Here is a 23,568-nt window from a genome sequence, read left to right on the forward strand (position 1 = left end):
ATGAATAGGTCGGTCTTAGGTGGCTCATTATGCACATTGGTGGTCATATGTTTTTTTTTTTTTTACCAGTCACAGTCTCAGTCAGCCAGTTTGTCATCAGTTGTCAGTAAATGAGTAAAAGAACAGGTGCAGGAGTCAGAGTAGGAAAAGTAGCAGAATCCTGTGAAGCCTGTAACCTGTTTTGTCTGAACAGTGAAATAAATAAAACTGCATTTTTTGATCCTTTGGACTGCGTAAGCCAAAATCCACAGTGCATCAGTGACTATTTGAGTTGAATTCACTTTTTGTTTTGATTACGTTTAAGTCTTAAGTTTTTTAATTTGTGAATTTGAGTTTTTGGACTAATAGTCACTACACATTTAAATGAATAAAACAAATTTAACTTAAAGTGTTTCCTCTGTATGCCTATAATACACACATTTAACATATTGTGTGGGAGTTTGGGGCAAATTTACAACCATTGTAATACAAAACGTAATAAAAAAAATCTATATGAATACTATATAAAGTGAGATACTGGGAACATACAAACCCATTATTTTTAAAATCAAATTCTGGGCTCTTGTAACATTTAAAACTGTACGATTCATGTTTAAAGTAACTTTGACACAAAATAAGAAAAGTTTTGTAGCAGAGAGGGGGAAGGAAATTTAAATAAAAAACAATATATTAGAACAACCAAAAAGAGCTTTTGTTTATCAGTGTGGATTGAATGATGAGTTAAAAAAGTACAAATACAAACCAACTTAAAAAACAGTTTAAAAAGGGCCAAAAATGCTTAAAAATGTATAAATAAATGCACATTTAAGGATGAGAATGTGAGATTTAAGTGGAAATAATTTACGTTTTTCAGGTGTTTGGAGATTTGATGAGAGAGGGGCAGGAAATCATAAGATGTATCGATACCTGCTCCTTTTCGAACAAGTGATGTACAGTTGCGCGTCGATCGGGCATGATAATTTGTTTTAATTTCTATCTGAAATAAATAAATAACATAAACAAGAGGGAGGGCGCGTCGTGCTTGTGTGGAAAGCTTGTCACTGCGTCTCCTGGTCCCCCCGGAGACTCGCCTGGTCAGCAGCCCCCGCTTCCTCACAGCCTTCCTCCTCAGTGTCCTCTTCGTCCTCTTGCCATTTCTTCTCTGTCCGTGAAGGAGGCGTGTGGGCTGAAAGAGGAGGAAGAGGAGGAGGAGGAGGAGAAGGCAGGGCATGTCAGGCTTTGGGGGAGTGGAGCACAGGCGGCAGGCAGTGCATGCAAACACACACGCTGACACGCACACAAACACGCTCAGTCAGCGCAAGTGAACCAAGCTCCGGCTCCACTCAGCTGTGAGTTGACTGGCTCTGTTTTCGCCAGTATGCCGCAGAGAAAGAGGAGTTTCACTTTTGGAGCCTATGGAGGGTAAGAATGAATGAGACCGACTCCTAATGACTGGCTTTAATGTGTGACTGAGAGCCCGAGTCTCTGTTATTAGCTGCTGCTTCGGTGACTCTGCGGAATATTTTCTACTTTGCCGTTCCTACACGGGAATGATGTCATTTTTATCGCCTTACTCCTGCATGTCTTTCTTGATGTATTTATATCTTTTATTAACATTGTTCAAGTATGAGATTTTGATACTTGAACGGGATCAGTGTGACCAATAAATGAACTTAAAATGGGGGAAATAAAACATTCCAGTCGTATTAATCTACAGAAAAAGACAGCAGTTATACATGTTTTTTTTTTTTGTTTTTTTTTAGATATTCTTGCTTTTTATTCAGCATTTTTTTTAAGGTTCGTTGGCTTCATTTTCTCTGACATACTTGAATGTTTGCAGGACACAAAGCGTTAGTCAGCAAGTATTTTTGATGGGCATGAGGTAAATAGGTGTCCCAGTGCAACTGTTGCCTGGCAGAAGAGATCGATTGTGTGTTTGACTGCGTGTGTGTGTTTGAAAATGGCCTGCAGAATGTCTTAAAAATACGATACTGTTAATTAAGAGGTTGTTAAAATAACCGAGCATTACCAGCATTGGCACACACAAGACAAACTTTCTGAATTTACCTGTTCAGATCACGAACTCTTGGCCTGAAAAATGATCCCATGTGTGAAGAAGGCTCGTAATTCTCCAGAGGAAAGTGCACGCTGAGCATTAACGCAGCTTTGCACTTTTTTTCCGCCTGCCAGCATATTCAGTTTTCCAGTTGTCAACGTTGCGAACATGTTTAAGTACATGCAGCGTTGATGCATGTACTTAATCTGCCGCTCTTGATCTGAGAAAAACTTGGTGCTGCAATTGCGTGTCACAATAATTAATAAATCAATTAATCTCATGAGAAATTAAAACAAGCTCGCTTGCATAATTTATCATTTTTCTCTTTTTCTTCCAAAACTTTAGGATAAAAGTCTTCAGTCTGGTGTTTTGGTCTCAACTAGCCTTTATTTTGAAAGACAGTTTTGTTTACAAAAACTTCACAATTAATTTTATTTTTTGTTTCTGTTGTTTTGTTTATTTATCTTTGGATATTTAAAATATCTCCCAGTTCCTGTGTTAAATGTTTAATAGTATTTAAAGTTTATTGATCTTTGAGAATGGGCTCTTGCATTATTATACAGTTCTATTACTTTAAAATGGTCTCAAAACAACAATATTATAGTTTATCGTGATAACTTCTGGGACAATTTATCGTCCAGCAAAATTTGTTATCGTGGCAGACTTAGCTTTAATTTTTCAGTAATTTCATGGAAGAGCATATCTTGTTTACACCAACATTCATGTTTGAATCTTAAACCCTTTCATTTGGGGTGCCACAGGGTTTATCTTTAGAACCCCTTCTATTTGCTGATACATTCATTGTTGAGAGTCAAACTCATCTTTGTTGGGGCCAAATTAAGATCATAAAGGCTCTTAAAGGGCCGGTTGTGCCAGAATATATTGATAAAACCTGTTCAAAAACTGTTAAAATATCAATAAATTCTTAAATTAAGTAATATTATTGAAAATTTTTTCTGTTCCTTCAGAATTTTGTGATTCTTCTTGTGATTTTTTTGTGGTTCTAATTTGGAAATATTTGCGATTTTTGCACTTATTTATGACAATTTGACTTTTTAATTACTCGCTGTATAGCTCGTGGAATTTAATCTGACATCAATTAAAGTTGAGGCAGCTGTTCAGTACTATAAAGAAAGTTTTGGACAATTAACTCTCAATTGTTAGCACAAAAAAACTGCAGGGACTTGTTGATTTTGCTTGAATTTTGACGATAATTCTCAAGAAACAGGAGGGACTGATTGATGCAGTTTGTTAGTAAATGGATAAAAACTGCATTGATTTGATTGATAACATAATATTTAAGCACACTTAGTGTTTCATCTAGAATCTAGAGGGCCACATAAGAAGCTACGGCGGCCTTGAGTTTGACACATGTTGTCTCGGGTTTACAAAAAAAAACAGTTTGATCTTTTTTAACCTCTTTATGCTGATGATTCCTGTCGCTTTGGCTCTCTGAATACCAGAGCGTTTGATGAAATGGCTAACTCGTATCGTGACTAACAGCTGCATTCAGACATTTTGTTATTGTCCCTGACCTCTACATCTCTCTGCTTACACCTCCGACCCCTCAGCGCTTCATATCCCATCTTGTAATCTGAGATCAGATCACAGGTTGTTTTAACACCAAAGGAGATGGAACTTTAAAATTAATGGCATCTTGGTGGTGGATTGGGCTTTTTCATTATTTTTGTTGAAACTTTTAAAAAGTGGGACATTCTTTTAGTTAGAAAATCCTTAATTTGATCCATTGTGATAGCTTTATTCTGTGTTTTTTGTTATGCATGGTTTGTTTTAGCCCCATTTATATAAATGCAGCTCTGGTAAAACTGAAGAGCCGACTGCACTGAACCCGACTGAAAACCTCCTGGTTATTCCACCAAATATTGATTTCTGAGTTAAAACATTAGTATTGTTGTTTCGAAATCAATATAAACTTGTTTTCTTTGCATTATTTGAGACCTGAAAGCATTGCATCTTCTTTGTTATTTTGACCATTTCTCATTTTCTGCAAATAAAAACAAAATTTTTGCCTGGAATTTCAGAGACATGTTGTCAGTAGTTCATGGAATAAAAGAACAATGTTAATTTTCCTCAAACTTATACCTATAAAGAATAAAATCAGAGAAACTGAAAGTTTTGCTGTGGTCACTTAATTTTAGAGCTGTACATCTATTTATTTAACCTTTTATAGTTTATTTTGTGGTAGTTACCTGTAAAAGTCATAAACCTCTGTTTGAAAACATTTGCACCCAGTGTGCCACTCTTTCAAAAATTGAACAAGACATTAAAAAGTTTGCCATTTGTGCTCTGAATTAATTTTCTGTTGTTTCTTATTATGTTACTTCTGTCTAGTGAGTTGGTGTCCAACCCATGATTTCTGTTCTGTATTTAACTAAAAGGCTTTTCCAAAGCTTTTAAAGAAACTTTATTGCATTTGCTCTTGTTAGACAGGACAGAAAGGTTAAAACTCAGAATATAATCCAGTTTCTTTCACGTCCATTCATGCAGAAACCAACACTGCTTGGGCTGATCCATATTTTCACTACATTATTTGTTTTACTTGCAGCTCATCTTGAGCCGTTTTCACACAAGAAAACATCTCCTGTGTGAACAGGTCAGGTTTTTGTCTGTTAAAATATAAACAGCTGCTTCTCTCTTTGGGTTTCATTCACACAATTCTTGGCAGTAATGCAAAAAGTACACTTTTTTATCAGAATGAATTGATAATTCTAGATATTTTCTGTCCATTGTAGTTAAAATTTCAGAAACTTTTAAGAAATTAAGCTTCAGGCCAGAAGAAGTGACGAACAGTCACAACTTTAGTGCTGCAAGAAACATTTTAAATACTAATTTCTGCATTTGTATCACACACTTCTTCTGGTATCTCTTCAATACTCTTTTTATTTTGTTGGTTTCACATTGACTGTTCCTCGAAAACTTTAACTTTCAGTTGTTTGGAATCAGTTTTCAACTTGTGCTGAGTCAGTCTAACTGTAATCTTACTCAGAAATGTTGCTCCAGAGGGTTAATATGTGTTGAAATCTGAAGGGAAACAGGTAGTGACAACAACCCTTGTGGCTGTTGAAGTGAACAGCTGTGAGACTATTTATTGCGCCTTGTCATCATCTTTATAATATGAAGAGGGGTAAAGGTGACACATGAAAGTGTTTATAGTGTAGGTGTTTTATAACAGCACTATTAAGACTTGAAAGACAAGCCTTTAATACGGGAGATTTAATATAAAGACAGCAGATGTTTCCAACAAAACAGATTAAAATTGTAGCAGAACTGCACTAGATTATTGTAATTTATGTTAGTCTAATGAGATTGTAGCATGGTTGTTACTCCGGTCTGTGCTGGTGAAGAAAAGCTAAATTAAAAGGCGAAGCTCTTGTTTACATCCAGGGGCGGACAAGAGAAAAGTCAACCTGCTCAACTGTTACAACCTCATACTTTAAGGAGTTAACGAGGATACTTTCTGGATACTTCCACAAACTGTTTACTTGAACAGTCCGTCGCAGTATTGAAGACTAAGGTAGCATTCATCCCATTGATTGTGGCCGTGTTTTCAAAGAATAAGGAAAGTGAAACAGAAAATAGAGTCAGGACATGATTGATCAAATGCTAACACTTCCAAGAGTAGTACTCAATAAATGTTTAACTGTCCCCATCGAAAGGGATAAATGAATGAATGAACTTTGAACTCTGTGGATTGATGTTTGAGTGATATTTATTTGTCAGTCATTAAGATGAAATAGCATAAACTGAAAGCTTACGGGGGTGATGACTGTGGGGGAACCAGTTGCTGGGGGCTTTAGATCAATGAATCCCCCCTTCCATTAAAATTTGATTCTATTCTCTTTCCTATGAATATTTTGTTTTGTTTTGTAATTAAAAAAGGCTCTGTGTTTCATTGTCCATGTTAAGCTGAATATTCATATATATGTTGGTAACTCTTCTGGCTGAGAGTGAAATGAGTTTAGAAAGGGATCAGTTTTTAACTTAGGGCAGCCTGATCCCTTTCTAAACTCATTTCACTCTCAGTCCAGAAGAAAGTCCAGGAGGTGAAGCAACAATATATGCTTAATTTCTACTCTTTGGGCAAACATTTAGACTAACACAGAAACTTAGCTCAGCTGTCTCCACTCAGATAATCATATCTCCTTTATTAATACAGCAACATGCATTTTGTCTAATGACACCTTACCACTTCATGTTACAAACATACAATGCCTGTTGGTAACTTTTTCACTACTTCAGCTTACCTGAAAATACAAACAACATTCAGAAATCCGCCGTGCGTCACACGTAAAAAAGCTCAGGCAGGATCCAAACAACCGCTGGAGGGATCAAACTCTGCTCACTCATCTTTAGCTTGCAGAAAAAGCGCCAAGCCATCAAATAAACAAAAGTAAACTGATGTACCTGTGCCCACCCCACAGACTCACACATATGTGGGCTTCATACAAGATGCTTTAACACAAAGGATGTTTTTTTTCTCTACAATGTTGTTAATAGCAAAGAAGATTAGATAATAAACTAAACAATCCCATAACTATTCAAGTACAGGAAAATCTCAAGGTAAGCTGCATAGCTTTACGCGGTTCAGCCATCTTTTCGGGACACTTAGGAAGTGTTCCCACTAGGAGAAGAGGGTAGACTGTGTATGCTGACCCAAAGAACGGATGCATAGATTGGTCTGCTGTATTTGGTCTCATTAGTTGTTGTTTATTTCATCTGCTGCTGCTAGTGGAACAATTGATTGAGGACAGTGGGGGAGTGAACGAGCTTTCTATTTTAAGCAAACAGTAATTTTTTTGTATGTGGCAGTGGCCTGGAAAGGCATTACTCTTGACATTTTGGTATGTCAGCCTGATAGATCAGCGGGGGATGTGTAATACACCCTGCCTGCTTCATTTTATTGGCACTCAATGAAAGAAACTCAGTCGCCTAGGAGCTCAAGATACAAGACACCGCTCTCCCAATCAACCTTTGATGCAGCTGATATTTGTTTTGCATGAGGTAGATTATGACCTCGCTGAGAATTGCTATTTTCTACAAAAAGGTTTGCAGTCCAGATAGATCATGACGTTGTAAATATAATTTTTTTCTATCTATTACTTGTAGAAGCTCACATATTTGTTAATACGATGACGCATACTGTAGCTATGTGGCTTTGTCTGGTGGCTCTGCTCATAAACGCCTAATCATGACACGGAGCTATGAACTGCTAAATGAGCGCCCTCACAGTCTGAACAATGACGCTCTATGTTGCATAGAAAAGCTGGAAGAATGCTCGTCAGTCCTGTAAAAAAAGAAAACAGCTGAATGGAAAGATGGGCATTGTTTTGAAATCTGAGATGTTCTCTGTTGTTATTGGTAAGGTCATCTGATTATTTGAAAAATGCCATTCCTGCAAGTAAACAAGACGACAAAAAAATGAGAATAGTTTGGTTTAATCTGCAGATTTTGAGAGGAATTTAACATTTTACTCTGAATGAAAAAAAACATGTTTCTTTATATTCATGTATTTAAATAAGCCATTTGTGACAAACTAATTTTGTTTGAACAAAGGTAAACGTTGGCATAATTAAAGTTGACTGTGCAGCAAAGCAGAGCTGCTGGAGGACAGGCAGTGCGTTCAAGCACCCTTCTGAGGGCAGTGGCCAAACAAACAGCAGTTGCAGGGCAACCAGAGGGCCCTTGAAGGGCCCTGAAGGGGGCCCACCTTGCATATTTACTGTAACAGTCACATTCACATTCATATCTACAACCCCAAACCATCTGTAACAAACAGGAAGGTGAGGCATGTTAGCTTTAATCATCTTACACTGTAAAACATTTGAAGATGGTTTAACTTGAAAATGAAAGTCCACCTGCTGCCTTGAAAATGCAATTAAAGTCAACAATTAAATTATTTTGGTTTTGACTCAGAAATTAAAGTTCATGAAGTTGATTTAACAACAAATACAAGTTGTCTAAACATTGTTTTTAAGTTAATAAATCTTGAATTGTGAGTTTTTATGTAATGCTGCGATTTAAACCAAATAATTATTTCACAATATGCAAGTAAAAAACCTCCCTCGCAAAGTTAAAGAGCCACATTTAGCTGTTATTTTCACTCACATAATCAAGTTAAAATATCTACTTATTTTACTTTAGAATAATTTAAATTCTTGTTTCAAATTGCAAGAAGAAGATTTCTGATCTGATAATGAATTTTATTAAACAGGACATTGTCATCAATCATTAAAATAAGCATTTCCTTTAATAACACACAAGAGTCAGATCAATATAACGCACTTCCAAGTCGCTAAGCATTCTGGGAAATAGTTCCCACTCCTGTCTTTTTCTTCTTTCAGTTTTTTTAAGAGTTTATTATCCTTGGAGTTCTGACAAAATTAATAAATTGTTAACACAAATTATTACTGTAAGTTTATCTCACACATTTTGGTTCAAAATCTAAAACTCACTAAATTTACTTGACTTAAAGAGAGTAGACACGACTAAATGCAGCTCAAACGTTTTACAGTGTTCTGCGTTAAGACAAAAGACAACAGCAGACAAACTAATTTTGTTTGAACAAAGGTAAACGTTGGCATGATTAAAGTTGACTGTGCAGCAAAGCAGAGCTGCTGGAGGACAGGCAGTGCGTTCAAGCACCCTTCTGAGGGCAGTGGCCAAACAAACAGCAGTTGCAGGGCAACCAGAGGGCCCTTGAAGGGCCCTGAAGGGGGCCCACCTTGCATGTTTACTGTAACAGTCACATTCACATTCATATCTACAACCCCAAACCATCTGAAACAAACAGGAAGCCGAGGCATGTTAGCTTTCATCATCTGTCTATTGTTGACCATAACTCTAAAGTTCAATACATTTGTTCTCAACTGTGAGAATAAAAACATGAACAAGTCTATCCGATAATATGGTGTCAAACTCATTTTCATTTAAGAACATTTTTGACAGATCAAAAATGTTCTTAAAGGGCCGGTCATAGCAGAATATATTGATGAAACCAATTAAATGGTTAAAATATCAATTAAAAGCTGTTCCTCCAGGATCTTGTGATTGTTTTAGTACTTTTTAGGAATCAAAATGACAGATTTTGTGGTGCCAAGATAAAACTGTTGTGATAATATATGACGTTAAATGTGACTTTTTATTACTCACCGTTTCATATTTTGGACCAATTTTGGAAATATTTGCAGTAAAATCTGAAAAAAATGTGTAGATTTGTTGATTTTGTGTGAATTTTGCAGATCCATGAAAAACCAGAAGAACTTATTGATGTCCAGATTTGGCCCCCGGGCCTTGAGTTTGACACATGTGTTGAAAAGCATCATGACAGTAAATCAAATCTGCCTTCCAAAAACACCTAACTTATAAATCCATTTGGGTATGAATATAACAGTCATTAAATACGAGGCTAAGCTAAAAGAAAACCTTACATAGTCTAATTATCCACCCGTAATATCAATGGAAAGGTTTCTATGAAAACGTAATCATGTGTGAGTGGCCCAGTCAAAGTTCAAACCTTAATTCAACAATAAATATGTGGCAGAACCTTCAAATTATTGTTCACAGAGATTCTCCATCCAGTGTTGTGCTATTATTTTAATGGGAATATATGATACTGTTTAATATTTCAATACAAATTTAGAATAATAAAATATGAATAACACTGAATCAAAGATCAAAACTTCCCTCAGCAATCCTGACCCGCAAAAAGACACAAAACAATTAATTATTAAAACCATTCATTGATATATATAATCAGAGAATCAAGAAACAATTATCACACATGCATCAAGCACACGAACGTTGCTGGTTTACGCTGGACTCTTGTCATAAACATCTCTGTGGAGCCGATGTGTGTTTGTCATGGTGTTTCTTACTGTACCGCGGCGCCAAACCAGGACATTCAGCGTCTTTGTGCTTGTTTCTGTGGGCTGAATGAGCCCATTGACAGCAGCTCAGTCGGCCCACACAGGCTGTCCAGATCTGCTCACGTTTACTATTGTTTTGACAATGTTTCTGTTGGTTATTAATAAAGAGCATTTTTCAGAGCTACCAGCCTTTGGAGTGCGATCTATTATTTTAATATTACCTAGAAAGATGTGAAATGTGGGTCTGATGTGGATGTTAATGTGAGTAAGACGGATCCAAAGGTGTTAGATTCGAGGTTATAGTAGTTTAAAACTAACAAAATAGCAAAAACTAAAAATCTGAAGGATTTTGTTTACTAAAAATAAAATGGTAAATAATGGCAAGAAAACCACAACTAACTTGAACTATGTCATGTATTTATAAAAGTAACTAAAACATGCTATAATTAGAGATATACTATCCTTCATTTTTGTGTTTATTAATTTTTTTATTAGCCTTTCAAATTTAAATTGATGTTTTTTGTGTGTACGCAAGCAGTTTATGTCATTTGTCAGCGCTAATCCACAAAATGGCGACAGCAAAAGTTATGAGGAAATGCCCGTCAGTCAGTTGTTCAGCAATAATTTAATATATTTTTTTGAAAATGAGATTTTCCGTTGAGCCCAATCGATGTAAATATAATCACAATACAACACTTTGACCTTTTTGAATTCTGCGCCTAAAAAGATTACAATAACTTAGAAAAACTGAAGAAAAAATAAAAACAATATTTAGTATTTAATTAATATAAACTAATAAACATATTCTGACTAATTAAAGCTAAATGAATTAGACCACATGTGTCAAATTCAAGGCCAGAGGGCCAGATCTGGCCCCCTGCTGCTCTTTATGTGGCCCTCTATACTCCAGATTACATCAATAAGTCACTGCAGTTTTTAACCATTCCACAAAATTTAAATAAAATCAACAGATCCGCAATTTTTTTTTTCTGATTTTGCTGCAATTTTTTTTCAGAATTGGTCATAAACATTGGATTTAAGTGATTGCTGTCTGAGCCTTACTTGATTTCAAGTTATAGTCGTGACTGATACGACGATTAATAAAAAGTCACGTTTAATATCATACATTAGTGAAAATATCGCAATAAATCCTTACAAATGTTTCTAAATTAGCACCACAAAATCTGTGATTTTGATTACAAAAAAAATTTTAAAATTAAGAAACACTTACTGAATGCTGAAAAAAGATGTATTAGTTGATATTTTAACAGTTTAATGGGGTTTATCAATACATTCTGGAACAACCAGCCCTTTAAGTGTATTCAGATTTTTGATATGACCCAAAATGAAAATGAGTTTGACAAACAAAAAAGTCAAGATAAAATAAAACTAAACTATAACCCTGGTTAAGCTGCATTTAAATTAAACTCACAACATTTGACATGGACTGCTAAAGAATTACATAAATGTATATAATGTGGGCTGCACAGTGGCGCAGTTGGTAGAGCTGTTGCCTTGCAGCAAGAAGGTCCTGGGTTCGATTCCTGGCCCGGGGTCTTTCTGCATGGAGTTTGCATGTTCTCCCTGTTCATGGTGGGTTCTCTCCGGGTTCTCCGGCTTCCTCCCACAGTCCAAAAACATGTCCTGTCTCTGTGTTGCACTGCGATAGACTGGCGACCTGTCCAGGGTGTACTCCACCTCTCGCCCGGGACGTTAACTGGAGAGGCACCAGAACCTCTCCTGACCCACTAAGGGGCGAGGATGTTCAGAAAATGGATGGATGGATATTTCAGGATGTCTTTTATTGACATAGACAGCACAGAAAGATACAGTCTGTATAAATGTGACCACAGGAGTTTAATTTGTGTGAAGTGAAGCGAGATCACATGATTGGTCATTTCTCTGTCAGGGTTTGCATCCCCACCCTCTTATTCTCCTGTCAAACTTTCCTTTCCCCACTGTTGTGCTGCACTTTCTGTGTTTTTGCTGTCAACACATATTTTTATCCAGAACCAGAAAGAAGTGTTGCCTGGAGAATTGGGTTGTCTCCTACTTTCTGTCTGAATTGGTCCGTTCAATAAAACACTAAGGCGTCATGCTCAGTAACATGCGCTGAAAACAATGTTCACACTTTCTCACATGTTTTCTGCTGTTTGAAATTAGGATGTAAGCTTCATTAAAAGGTTATTTTCTCAAAGAGGGAGGTCAGATTTTTTTTGTTGAGAATTTATGACAAGTCAGTATCTTATCTGAAGTTGAAACCTCTCTGAGAATCTTCATTAGGATAGAACTGAGATTAATCAGATACATTCATCCATCCCTTACAGTTCATAAGTTTACAGTAGATCAAAGGTGTCCAAACGTTTTGTCACGTGGCACAAAACCGTAGACTGAACTGTTGTTGTGGGCCAAAAAATCCAACTAAAATCAAGCAAATAAAGACGCCCGATACTTACTGTAGAGCCAAAACGTGAAAGGGATTTTTTGGTGTATTAGGGAAATGGTAGATGGAAAAAAAGGAGTACATTTCTGCCAAACACTCAGAAATTTTGTGATTACTTTTTGACAATTGAAATTCATAATTGTCCAAGTTTTTTTCTATAAAATTTCTGACATTACTCTCAAAATGTTTTTTTTTTTTGTGAGAAATTTAATACTTTCTTTTTCTACGATGGCCCTAATACGCCGCAGCAAAATTTGCACGTTTTCTGTATTAAAAGAAAGATAGTTTTCAATTTCTTTTGGGCTTGATTGAATGAGTGTATTTTTAGTAATCGGAACAGGCTTTGGGCCACTTTGTTTTAAAACTCCTGCTATGTAGTTTATGAAAGAATAAAATCTGATTAACTGCAGCAAAGTTGGATTTTCAGTAAAAATCTCTTGGTTTTACCTTTAGTTAAAACTGGGTTATAAAAACACATGTACCTTGAGTTGTACTTTACATTTTATGTTGGTAACAATTTTTACCCTGATTACAAATGAAAAATCTCCATTTGTAACTGTTTTTGAATTGTAGTTTGGGGCCGCACAAAATCAGTTTGAGGGCCACAAATAGCCCCCGGGCCGCACTTTGGACACCCCTGCAGTAGATCGTAGGAACACTACTTCTAAAACTTCAAACATATTTCCATTTTGCATTAGGTGCTTATTTGTATAAAAGCCTTACAGTTATTTTCAGAGATGAATGAATTGATTTGTGGACAGTTACAATCTAAAATTTGAAAATTTGAAAAAAATGAAGAATGTTGACGTATCTGACAGACTAGCAAATTTTATTTAATTTTTTACATTTAATCATTATGAGTGTGTCAGCAGCTGAAATGTTTTAACTGTTCTAATATATTAGAACAGTTGAAATAAGACAAAAATAACTTACAAGTAACTTTTCAACACTATACAGGAGCTTGCTTTAAGTGAATAATTTCTTATTATTAATGAAAAAAATTATTTTGCTCATGGGCACGGGAAAAATGTCTGGTTTTAATGGAAAGTACTTTTTCCATTATTCCAGTATTAAGGAATTATTGACTTCAAACAGGCTCCTTAATGTTGTTGAAAAGTTACTTGTAAATTAGTTTTGCCTTATTTCAAATGGATACAGATATTTGCATTTGACACCAAATAAAATACAATATACGATTCGGTAAGATTTTGTGTTTTTCAGTGTTTTGTGACAACACAAGAAGTAGAAATAAAAACATAAACAAATGCACCGTTTTTTAAGGTTATTAGTTAATTTCCTGTGTATTTAGGTAATCAGGTTGATTAATGTTACTGAATAATATTTTGCTGCTCTTAAGATTCGTGTGGGAGAATAATAAAGCAACATAAAAGGGAAAAGAGTGTTAAAAAATGTTCTCTGTTTTACTGTTTAGTGCTGAAATGCTGTCTTTTGTTGTCTTCAAAGTGTGGCTGTAATTGTTGATGCCAGGTAGGATTTGTGACCTTTTTACCAAACTGTCAGATGGTTTTAGAGATTCTCAGGTGGGTGTAGAACTGACCCTGAATCCACCAGACTAATTAAAATCATAGGAAAAGGAAGTGACTTCCATGCACCCTGGAGTTACTTTTACCAGGAGATTAGTAGTGTCAGTTACCAGAAATGGCTCTCATTCTAGAAAAGCATTGTAGCAGAACTTCACCTTTTTCTCTGTGATTTTTATTATTTTCTTTTGCTTGAAAGTAAAAAAAAAATCCGAAGTGTTTTAGGCTATGCTCACACCGCAGCCTGAAGTAACCCAACTCTATTTTTTAAATTAATGCAACGTGAATCTGATCTTTTTATGACGGCTGCCCTGGACATGATATCCAGGCCACTTGCATATCTGATACCTATGTGAACGTCATTGATACTCGACAAACGTCACTACTCTATGTAATAATATGCGAAAACACGAAGAAAAACAACAACCATGACGGACGATAATGAGGATTAAGTTATTAATATGCTGCTCCGCTTGGACAACAACTTCAAAATCGTAAGCTGTTAGCATCCACGTTTACTTCCACAAACACTGATCACTTCTTTTTTATTTATTTATTTATTTATTTTTTTTAATCGAGGTTAGAAAAACTCTGAGCACAATCTCTTTGTGTGACGTTATTGTGCCCTCTACTGTGCATGCGGGACACTTTCAGGGTGTTTGGGTCACTTCAGGTTGCCGTGTGAACGTAGCCTTAGTTAGCAACTGGTGGTGTATGAAAAGGTCCGAAGTCCCAGGATGATTGGGTAAAGTGTAGTTAGGCTATGATCTGTTGACGGTGTTTCTTACATTTTGGGTTAGAAAAGTCCTGAAGGAACCTGCCACAGCGCCAGATTTATGTCCGAGTAATGAGTCGTGATTTTTAAGCTGGATTTCCTCGGGCTGGATTTACTTGCTGTGAGCAACGTCGCTGATTTGATGCGCACTAATGGCCTCAGCTAATTTTTAAGCTGAGGGAAATGTTAAAAAAGTTTGCAGAGAGAGGGAGGAAATCTCATGCAGATGAAGTGGACCTACTTTCTTGTAAAGTGCCACAGCTGTTGGCACTGGTGGGTCTTTCTCATCCCTCCTGGATGTTTGTTTCCATGACTACCACTTGGTAGGCTGATACCTTTCTAAGAGCAAGGAGGAACAATAATTTTTGGTGTAACATTTGCATGTATTGCTAAGCTTTTAAAATGTTGTCATTTATGTGGACTATTCTTACATCTCCCAATGGGATTAGGTGTAAAAACTTCACTCAAAACGCAGATTATACAAACCCATTTGAATTTCCATATAATATGGCATAAATTCCACTTTGTTACAGAAGTATTCACATAACTTGCACTTTTTCACATCTTTTCACATTACAACCACAAAATAAATTATGCACGTTTACTGGAAAAATAAATATGGTTCTTAATTTTTAATGTTTTTTTTTCAAACGTGAAAGTGTTTTTAGTGCAACTAATTACTATAAAAAGAATGGCAGAGCAGAAAGCGAACATATAAAATCAAATTAGATCGAACTTTTTCCCTTACATAAAAACATGGAGGATAACTGACAATGAAACTATAGCCAGATCTACAGTGGGAGGGCTTAGATCAAGTCACATTCGGATGTTTGGATGGCCTAGTCAAAGTTCAGATCAAAATCCAACTGAGAATCTATCATGAATCTCTTTAGGGGCTTCTGTAAGCCCTTAATCTCTAACAGAAGATTAGGGGCTTCTAGATCCTAAATCGGATACGGTATTGGAGAGTCTGAGTTAGAAAAAGAATAACTTGAGTCAAGGGAGCGAAAAACTAATAGAAAAAGTATGTGACACTTTTCAGATTTTTATATATAGAAATACATTAAAAACCATGTGTTATGATTTATCATGATAAATGTTCTTCCTGATAAGAATTTTGATTTATTTTTCACAATAAATTACAATTAATGATGTTAAAATTCCCCCAAACTGTCCACATTTTCTGGATGGATAGTTTTGCTTTTTTCGCCATCATTCGTTCAATGAGAGCATCAGTAAATATGAATAAATTAGAAAATATGATTACCTCTGATACTGTGTGCAGTAAAAAAATCACACTTTTTTATGTGACTTGTGTCCTGAAGAAGTACCGGTAGACTGGAGATGGGAATTGCGAATTGCATAAAGTTCTCTAAAAAATAAGTAATAAATATATATATTTTTTAATCATTTTCAGAATAGTACAGCACAACACATAACTTCAAAGTTATGCTTTGTGCTGTTCTATCACATAAATTCAATAGATTATAGCTTTAAATATGATATATCTGAGCACATTCAAAGGATAGGAAAACTTTATAATTTATTTAAACACCTTTTATATAATACCTGCTATCTAGAACCTGCTTTCACTGGCAGATCATTTGTGCAGCAGTATCTCTCCTCTGTCTCAGCTGCTGAGTTTTATGTTTTTCTACTCACTCAAACTGTTTATTTAATATTTGCTCCAAAGGTTTAGATATTCCCGCTTGTAGCCTCATTCTTTATTCCAGGCACACCCTGCTTGATCTCATTTTAAGGGAATTTTGTAAAACTTGAGAAGAGATGAGCGTCAGAGGAGGAAGTTCAGAAAAATGTTTTTGCAAGTGATTCATACGAAAACAAACTCTCTCCAGACTTCAGTTCCCCTCTTACCTGACTCCAGGCTCGGTTTCCTGTAACTAACTCTGTTTTCTGATAAGGAGGAAGTTTTAAGCTTTCATTTTATTCTTTTGCAAATTTCTCATCAGAAAAGGAGAAGTCCTAACTTTGTTTTTTACTTTTGGTTCCAGCGTCTCCTCTTTTTGGGTTTATTGTGATTGGCTTTGTCTATTATTGTTGAATGAGTAAATTAGAAGAAAGTTTTGGCCGTTACTATTGTTCTTTGCATTGCTTTCATTCCACTTCTTTTAGGTAATAAGTAGAAACAATTACAAAAGTTTGAATGATTGCCTTCATATTTCACTTTCCTTTTCCCTTGAAGAAAAAAGTTGCTCTTGCAGAACAAAAATATGTTTCATTTCAACACAACATATCCCCATATTATGGCCTGATTATTACGTCTGTCTTATAATAAATATACAGACGTAGATGAACATGAAGACGGATGATCTGTTAATTTGAAGGTCTCAACATATACTTGTGAGGTTCCATTAAAATAACAAAAAATAAACAAATTCAGTCAGTCTGTTTAAGAATAAAGAGTGGAAATGGCACATTGCTTTAACTAACAGGTGTAAAAGTTGCTCGAGTGATCAGCAGATATGAAACTAAAGGCAGACCGTTTACCTTTATAGCACTTTGTAGTAGCTACTTTTGTTTTGCTACCAGTTAGTACTGCCTTCCCTTCAAAGTTGTCTTGTAAGTTGAAAGTCAGAATTGGAAACGACTCTACTTCTGAGTTGCAAGTCAGGAAATGATGGAATTTGCAGATTTTTTTCTTCTTCAGTTTTTCATACATCAAAGCACTAAAAGTACATATTTCCATATAGGCATTGTACAGTGCTTATTTTGCCACTAGTTTAATGCGATACAAACTTTCAGAAGTACAAATAAATTCACTGCTGAAACTTCACGTCAAAATAACCAATGCGTGACTAACGTTCATATATTTTTTAAGTAAGTGTAATTAGAAAGATATCAAATATCGCATTATGAAGAAGACGTAGCTAACCATTGGTAACCATGGAGACAGTGCCGACCCGTCATGTTAGCTTAGCATGTATGGACAAAGCTGGTTAGCATCTCGTTTTTTGTATGTTTTAAGGCTGTTACGGTTTAAGGGGAAACGCTATTTATGACATAGTGATATAAATAATGTGGTGTGAATTCAGGCAAAATCGGTCATTTGATCAACACGTCAGGAGTGAGGAGGTATGGGTCGGTTTCTAAGCTAGCTGTTTCAAACATTTGTAAATCTCGCCGGCTATAAGCCCCAACCATGTGATTTACGTTCACAGACTCAGACTTAAACAAGCAGAAGCCAAGGTTAAACTGGCAAAAATAACTTGTAATAGTTTTCAAATAACTTGGGAAAACTATTTCTGTCGCTCTGTTCAATACTATGGTCCCTTATTCCGACGTCCGTCATGGCGTGTCGAGTGATTAAGTGACATAGTTGCAAACGGTCAATAAAAGTAGAATTTTGTTGGAGACTATCAACTTTTCCATTAGAGTCTGACTCAGAAGATCAACATTTTAATCTTATGAATACTACAAATCAACCTAATTCCCAAATTATTCAGTTTCCTGAAAGATTTAGGTTTAAATTTAAGAATAAATACTTTTTGTTTTAAACCAACATTCTTCTAACGAATAAATAATCACATTTTGGAGGGGCCCAGACAGTCTTGACGTGAAGCTGAATTTATGGAGGATCAAAATATTACAGCGATGCCAAGAAAAACCTGGAGTTCATCCCAAATAATACATTTATAAGATACTGGTAGAAAGGTGCAAAAAGCTGATCAACAATAATAAGAAGGATTTAATTGCTTTAATGCCAACAAATATTTTTCCTATTATTATGAAAAAGATATAAATAATCTTGGACTTCTAATTTTAATGAAAGGTAAATGAGAACATAATCCTTTTGCATTTGTTTTTAACTTCTTTGTTGAATTGTATAATTTTAAATTTAAATCAGCCAGCAGTATCATTCTGGGCTTTATTGTACCACCCAGCTCTGGTTACCCAGCTGTCATTTGGAGTTTTGGAGTTTGTTTTACTTGCAATAATTAGTCAAAAATTCTATGTTCAAAGTTGAAAAAAATCTACTAAAGTTAGAACTAGATACATCCTAAATCTGTCCAAAGTTCAGTATCCAGTTTGGCTTTCTTAAATATAAATTGCTGCCAAAGTGGTGATGACAGACTGCGTCCCTTAATTAGAGTGTTACACATTGAACTATTATGTCTGTAGTCGTTGGAATATTTCTTAGGGTTTCAATGTGTGAAAACAGAGGGAAAATATATTATCCTTGGCTTGTTTTACTAAGTTAGCATCACAACAACAAGTGAATTGCACCTCCAGAATGCAGTCAACTCATTACTAGTTCAACGCTCTGAGAAAAATCCACCACAACATAACTCACAAAACTACAAAAGTGATCATAGCAAGGTGACACTGTGCTGTTGGTGTTTAGATTTGTGACAGGAAGAGTCTGACCTCTGTCCAGAAAGCTTTTATTTAATTTTTTTTTATAGGTTTGCTTTCTAAGTGTAGATGCAGATATTTTAGTACATGAGCAACATTCACTTTTCATTGTGTTGCGTCTGCATGTCTGCTACAGCAGCTGCAGCCATGAATCACCTTCATCACATAGTGACTGTTAATGTTAGGAAAGTTTCCTCTCTTATCTATGTGACATTTCTGTTGATGAAAGCATGAAAGAATGCTTTACAGGCGTTTACAAAGTTAATCCTACTGGATTGAGGGATTTATTTTCTGCACATATACTGCCATCTATTGGCAGAAAGTGGTTTCACATTTTCATCCTTCAAAGTCTCCCACACTAAATTATGATACTGTTTATAGTGTGGGTGTTACACTGACCCATATTTACAGAACATTTATCAAAAGCAGAGCCACAAAATGTTTCACAAAACAATTAATCTATAAAAGGACCAACTTTTGCTATAAAAATGGCTTTCTTCAATATAAAGACCAAAGAGAGTTTTGAGGATTTTGTTTTATTTCTCCAATTAAATCCTTCTTGACGATAAAAGAAAATAGACATTCTCTGATAGAGTGTCATTTTGAAACAGATAATGAAGGGATTACAAGATCTTCCCCATTTATGCATCAAATAGATGTTCCTAATTATGTGATATTTACAAAAAAAAAAAAAAAAAATGCAGCACAGGACAGAGTGTCTGTTGGCTATGGATGCATTTACATAATGAAAATAACTAGTAAAGAAAACTATTTGAGAATTTCAAAAAAAGCAGGGGATGGAAGATTAATGTGAACTAATTGTGGCAAGAATTTAATCAATAAATCACAATAAAAAAGCCATAAAAACAAATCAAAGCACGTAATATATGAAGGCTTGGTTGCTAAAAGATGATGGTGAAAATATTCTGATATTAAATAAACAGTTTGGTGTCAGAATAAGGAAGATAGAAATCCGGACAGGCTGTCAAATGAGAAAATGCTTAAAGTTGGGATTTAAAGGAGGGCAATGATTCGTCTGACCTGATTTCTTCTGGCAGGTCTTACCAGATCCTTGGGGTCTTGACTTCAAGTGCAGAAAGACCTCTGCCCAAGGATCTTAGTGCACGCCTGCAGATACAGCTCAGAGAAGACAAAAGAGGGATGCGACAGAGGCTTTGAAAGGCCACAAAAGCAATCAGTATAATGAGATTTAGGGTCTGATTCAGGAACAGATGACACATTTTTTTCTTGTCTTGACAGTGAGTTATGAGCCTTACAGCTAAAACTCAACCAGAATAAAATTTACTTAAAAAGAAAAAAACAGAGAAATAATCAGCATCTAATTTCTGAAAATGCTACTTCAACAGATGGCGAGAGGCACGTCAGTACATCTATTTTAGCTTTTTCAGATGTGTGCAATGGAAAAGCATTTCTCAAGTCTTCCAGGAGTCGCCTATGTTTCACTTTCTTGATACTCCCAGTAAATCAAATCCACTTTCCAGATTTTTAGTAGTAAATAATTTAGAAAACCATGAATCATTACAGCTGAGTTGAACTGACACATGAAATCTTTTCTGCAGGGTTAATTTATGAGCCAGCAGGTGATGCTAATGTGCTTTTGACCGTCAATAAAAAGTTTTATTGAAGAACTGCTTCAAGTGGTACGGAAGAGGATTATGGCCACTAAAAAATATATAATCTAACTTTAATCTCTGAATTCAAATTTTGTGTCAATCTAGATCAAAATCCAACATTAATATATAAAATGGATCATATAACTACACCTTCATTGTTAGGATTTGTAACCTTCCACTTTATTTATACTGAAAGCTGAAGCGTGAATCTTGTCCTGAATCTCAGCTAGATTTATTTGATGGTGCATAAACAATTTAAACAATTCTGATTCTGTGAAAAACGTCCCCCCCAAAAAAAAATTTTATTCAAAATTTAAAAATACTTTATTGATTCCAGAGGGAAATAAAATGTCCAGGTACACGGCATCCAAAACAAGAAGAAACAGTTGTCAATAAAAAATGAAATATTTTCCACAGAAAGGCAGGAATGAGTACAGAGCTACTCCAACATGCTGCCACCCTGAGTGGTACAAGTCTAGAAATATTGTCCCTAATCCTCTTCCGTACAACGGAGCCTTTAAAATGCACTTTTCATCTGCTATTTTTAATCTATTTTAGGGTAAATAATCTGAAAGAGAGTGACAATGAACATGATAAATTGAGTGTAATGCTGTTTCTGTTTTGTGCTTTTTTAAAAGAGTGGACAAGACCTTCTCCAAGGCAAGAAGTATTTGGTGAGTAATTCATCAATTTCAATCTAGATAGTTTGTGACAGAACTCTGCACAGAAAAAGAAAGCTACGTTTTACAAGTTCCTGGAAAAAAAAAACAAAAAAACAACCCGGTTTGAAAAGATTGTGTCTCTCTGGAGTGGAGTTCAGTGTCGGTGACTCAGACTGTCCTTGTGATGTTCGAATGTGTGGATCCGTCCGCCAGTTCCACTGTAAGTAAGACGAATGAGGCTGTGAAAGGTAGAGCGGATCAGTCCATGCTGCTGTTTGTGCCGAGCTGCCAAGGTTAGAGAGAGCTGTGTGTGACACACACAGGCCGACAGGGACGTGAGCATGCACACATCCCGCTGCTGCTGCAGGAACACAGCGAGGGTTCCACTGAAGGGTACTTTACCACAGAAATCATCACACCTTCCCACTGGAATACAATAGAGGGGGATCACTCTTGACAGCCAGGCCTGAATTACTCAGTGACTGGCCCAGTTTGCACTGGCTACAGCCTGTCTGTCCGTCAGCTGCATCTGCCTTAAACTTAATGCCCGCATCGTGTCTAAAGAAGGCAATAGAGATAAAGAGGAAGATCGAAAACTGAATACAAAACAGCACAGGAGATAAAAGAATGAAGAGGGAGGGAAGGATGAAAGACTGGATGAGATGACTCGGTGAAGAGAGATGGTCATGTCTGCTTTACATCAAAGAAGAAAAGTAGGATAATACGAGTCTCTCTTTAAAATTCAGAGAACACTGCAGGATGGATTGGTTGGCACTTTTCCACTGTGTCACTATAACCTTTTAGCGCAATGGGGACAGATTCACAGGAGAAGCGGCGACTGCAAAACTTGTTGTTTGTGGCAACGTTTAAGCCGCCTGATTACTGTGTACAGAGTCATCCTCTTAGAACAGAAAAGAATAGAAATAGTCTTTACTGTTGCATAAAAAGGAAATTTAGGTGTAGCAGCAACATCAAATGTTCACACAAAAAAGATCTTAAAGTGTTAAAACTATATATACAAAAATAAGATTTACAAGATAACATAAAAATTACAAATATATGTATTTTGAACGACCAAGCAAAGACAACAACAACAAAAAAAAAATATCAAATTTCACAAAAAATCAGAATTGAGCATTAAAAGGATCCAGGATTAGTTGAACATGTTGGCCTAAATATGTTGCAATTTTCCTATTACATAAAACAATGCTGTTTTTGATACGCCAATACTCCTAATTACTTCAAAAATGTACATCTTTTGTTGTAATTTACACCCATGGACGTTGCCATTTTTTCACTGATGGGTTGATGAGACAGATAATCTGTGAAAAGATCAATCTCCTCCACCTCCTTCCTGAGCTACTATTGCCGTCTGAAGAAATGCACCACTACCGACTAAAAACAACCAATCAGAGCCAGCAGGAGGGTCTTAGCGTTGTCAATCAACCTCATGTAGTTGCTATTTAATGTGCTAATTGTGAAGAAGCATCTTACCATTACAGGAAATCTCCGCCACCATCAGCAGCCATGCTAATTAGCATTTGCATTCACAGCAACTTCTCCTAGCTGGTGTGTAGCAGAAAGCAAAGGGGAAGAGGATATGTAAAAAATAGAATTTTTAAAGCGTTACATACTGCAGCTGTAAGGCTTAGGAAAGTAAAGACCTTGTTTCATTGTGAACTGTAATTTCTAATCTAAACCTCAGCATGCTGCATGTGCTCTCAGTGGGTAATTGTTCTTAATCTGTTCCATGTATTCAGTGTCAGGAATTGTTCAGTTTTCTGGGTCTTATAGCTGATTAAACGTTAAATGACCATCTCCCATCTGGTGGGTCATACACAATAAATAGATGATCCTCCAGCCCTGTTTTCATGCTCTCCAGGGAGGCTTGTAATTGGTTGTAATCCGGTCTTGCTAAGCTCCTTCGATGGGAGGAAATGGGAGAGGAGAGTTAGTGTGGATAATGGCTACACTGAGACGTTCTCGGAGGGGCCTCTCTCCTTCTCTATCTCTGCACAAATGAACATACATCCAGACACAAAGTGCACTCTGGCCCCTTGTCCCTGAAGCATGATGGATGGATTACTGGAACTGGTTACTCCCTGCCTAGTATTTGAAAGAGCTCTGCTGATGCCACTGCTGCCATTCATGTGCTTCAGCACAGTTAACTTACCAAAAGCACAGGCTTAACTTTTGACCAACCTTTTGGCGTTACTTT

The 23,568-nt window shown here is 36.1% G+C and overlaps 1 protein-coding gene across 13 annotated transcripts in view; it reads left to right on the forward strand.

Moving 5' to 3' along the window:
• Positions 1-1,219: 1,219 nt before the first annotated feature.
• The window catches only part of LOC122839367 (rap1 GTPase-activating protein 1-like), a 59,333-nt gene continuing 36,984 nt past the window's right edge, over positions 1,220-23,568 (forward strand). For 6 of the 13 annotated variants that reach the window (XM_044130883.1, XM_044130873.1, XM_044131000.1 and 3 more), the window contains exons 1-2: positions 1,222-1,401; positions 21,327-21,362. In XM_044130883.1, the coding sequence (XP_043986818.1) occupies positions 1,358-1,401; positions 21,327-21,362 (80 nt within the window). In that variant the 5' untranslated portion in view covers positions 1,222-1,357. Of the gene's footprint in view, positions 1,402-21,326; positions 21,363-23,568 lie in introns of all 13 variants that reach the window. The other 7 variants (XM_044130900.1, XM_044130983.1, XM_044131010.1 and 4 more) reach the window with 3 other exon arrangements.

The sequence above is a fragment of the Gambusia affinis genome, linkage group LG01 (assembly GCF_019740435.1).
Source record: "Gambusia affinis linkage group LG01, SWU_Gaff_1.0, whole genome shotgun sequence".
NCBI classification, from domain to species: domain Eukaryota; kingdom Metazoa; phylum Chordata; class Actinopteri; order Cyprinodontiformes; family Poeciliidae; genus Gambusia; species Gambusia affinis.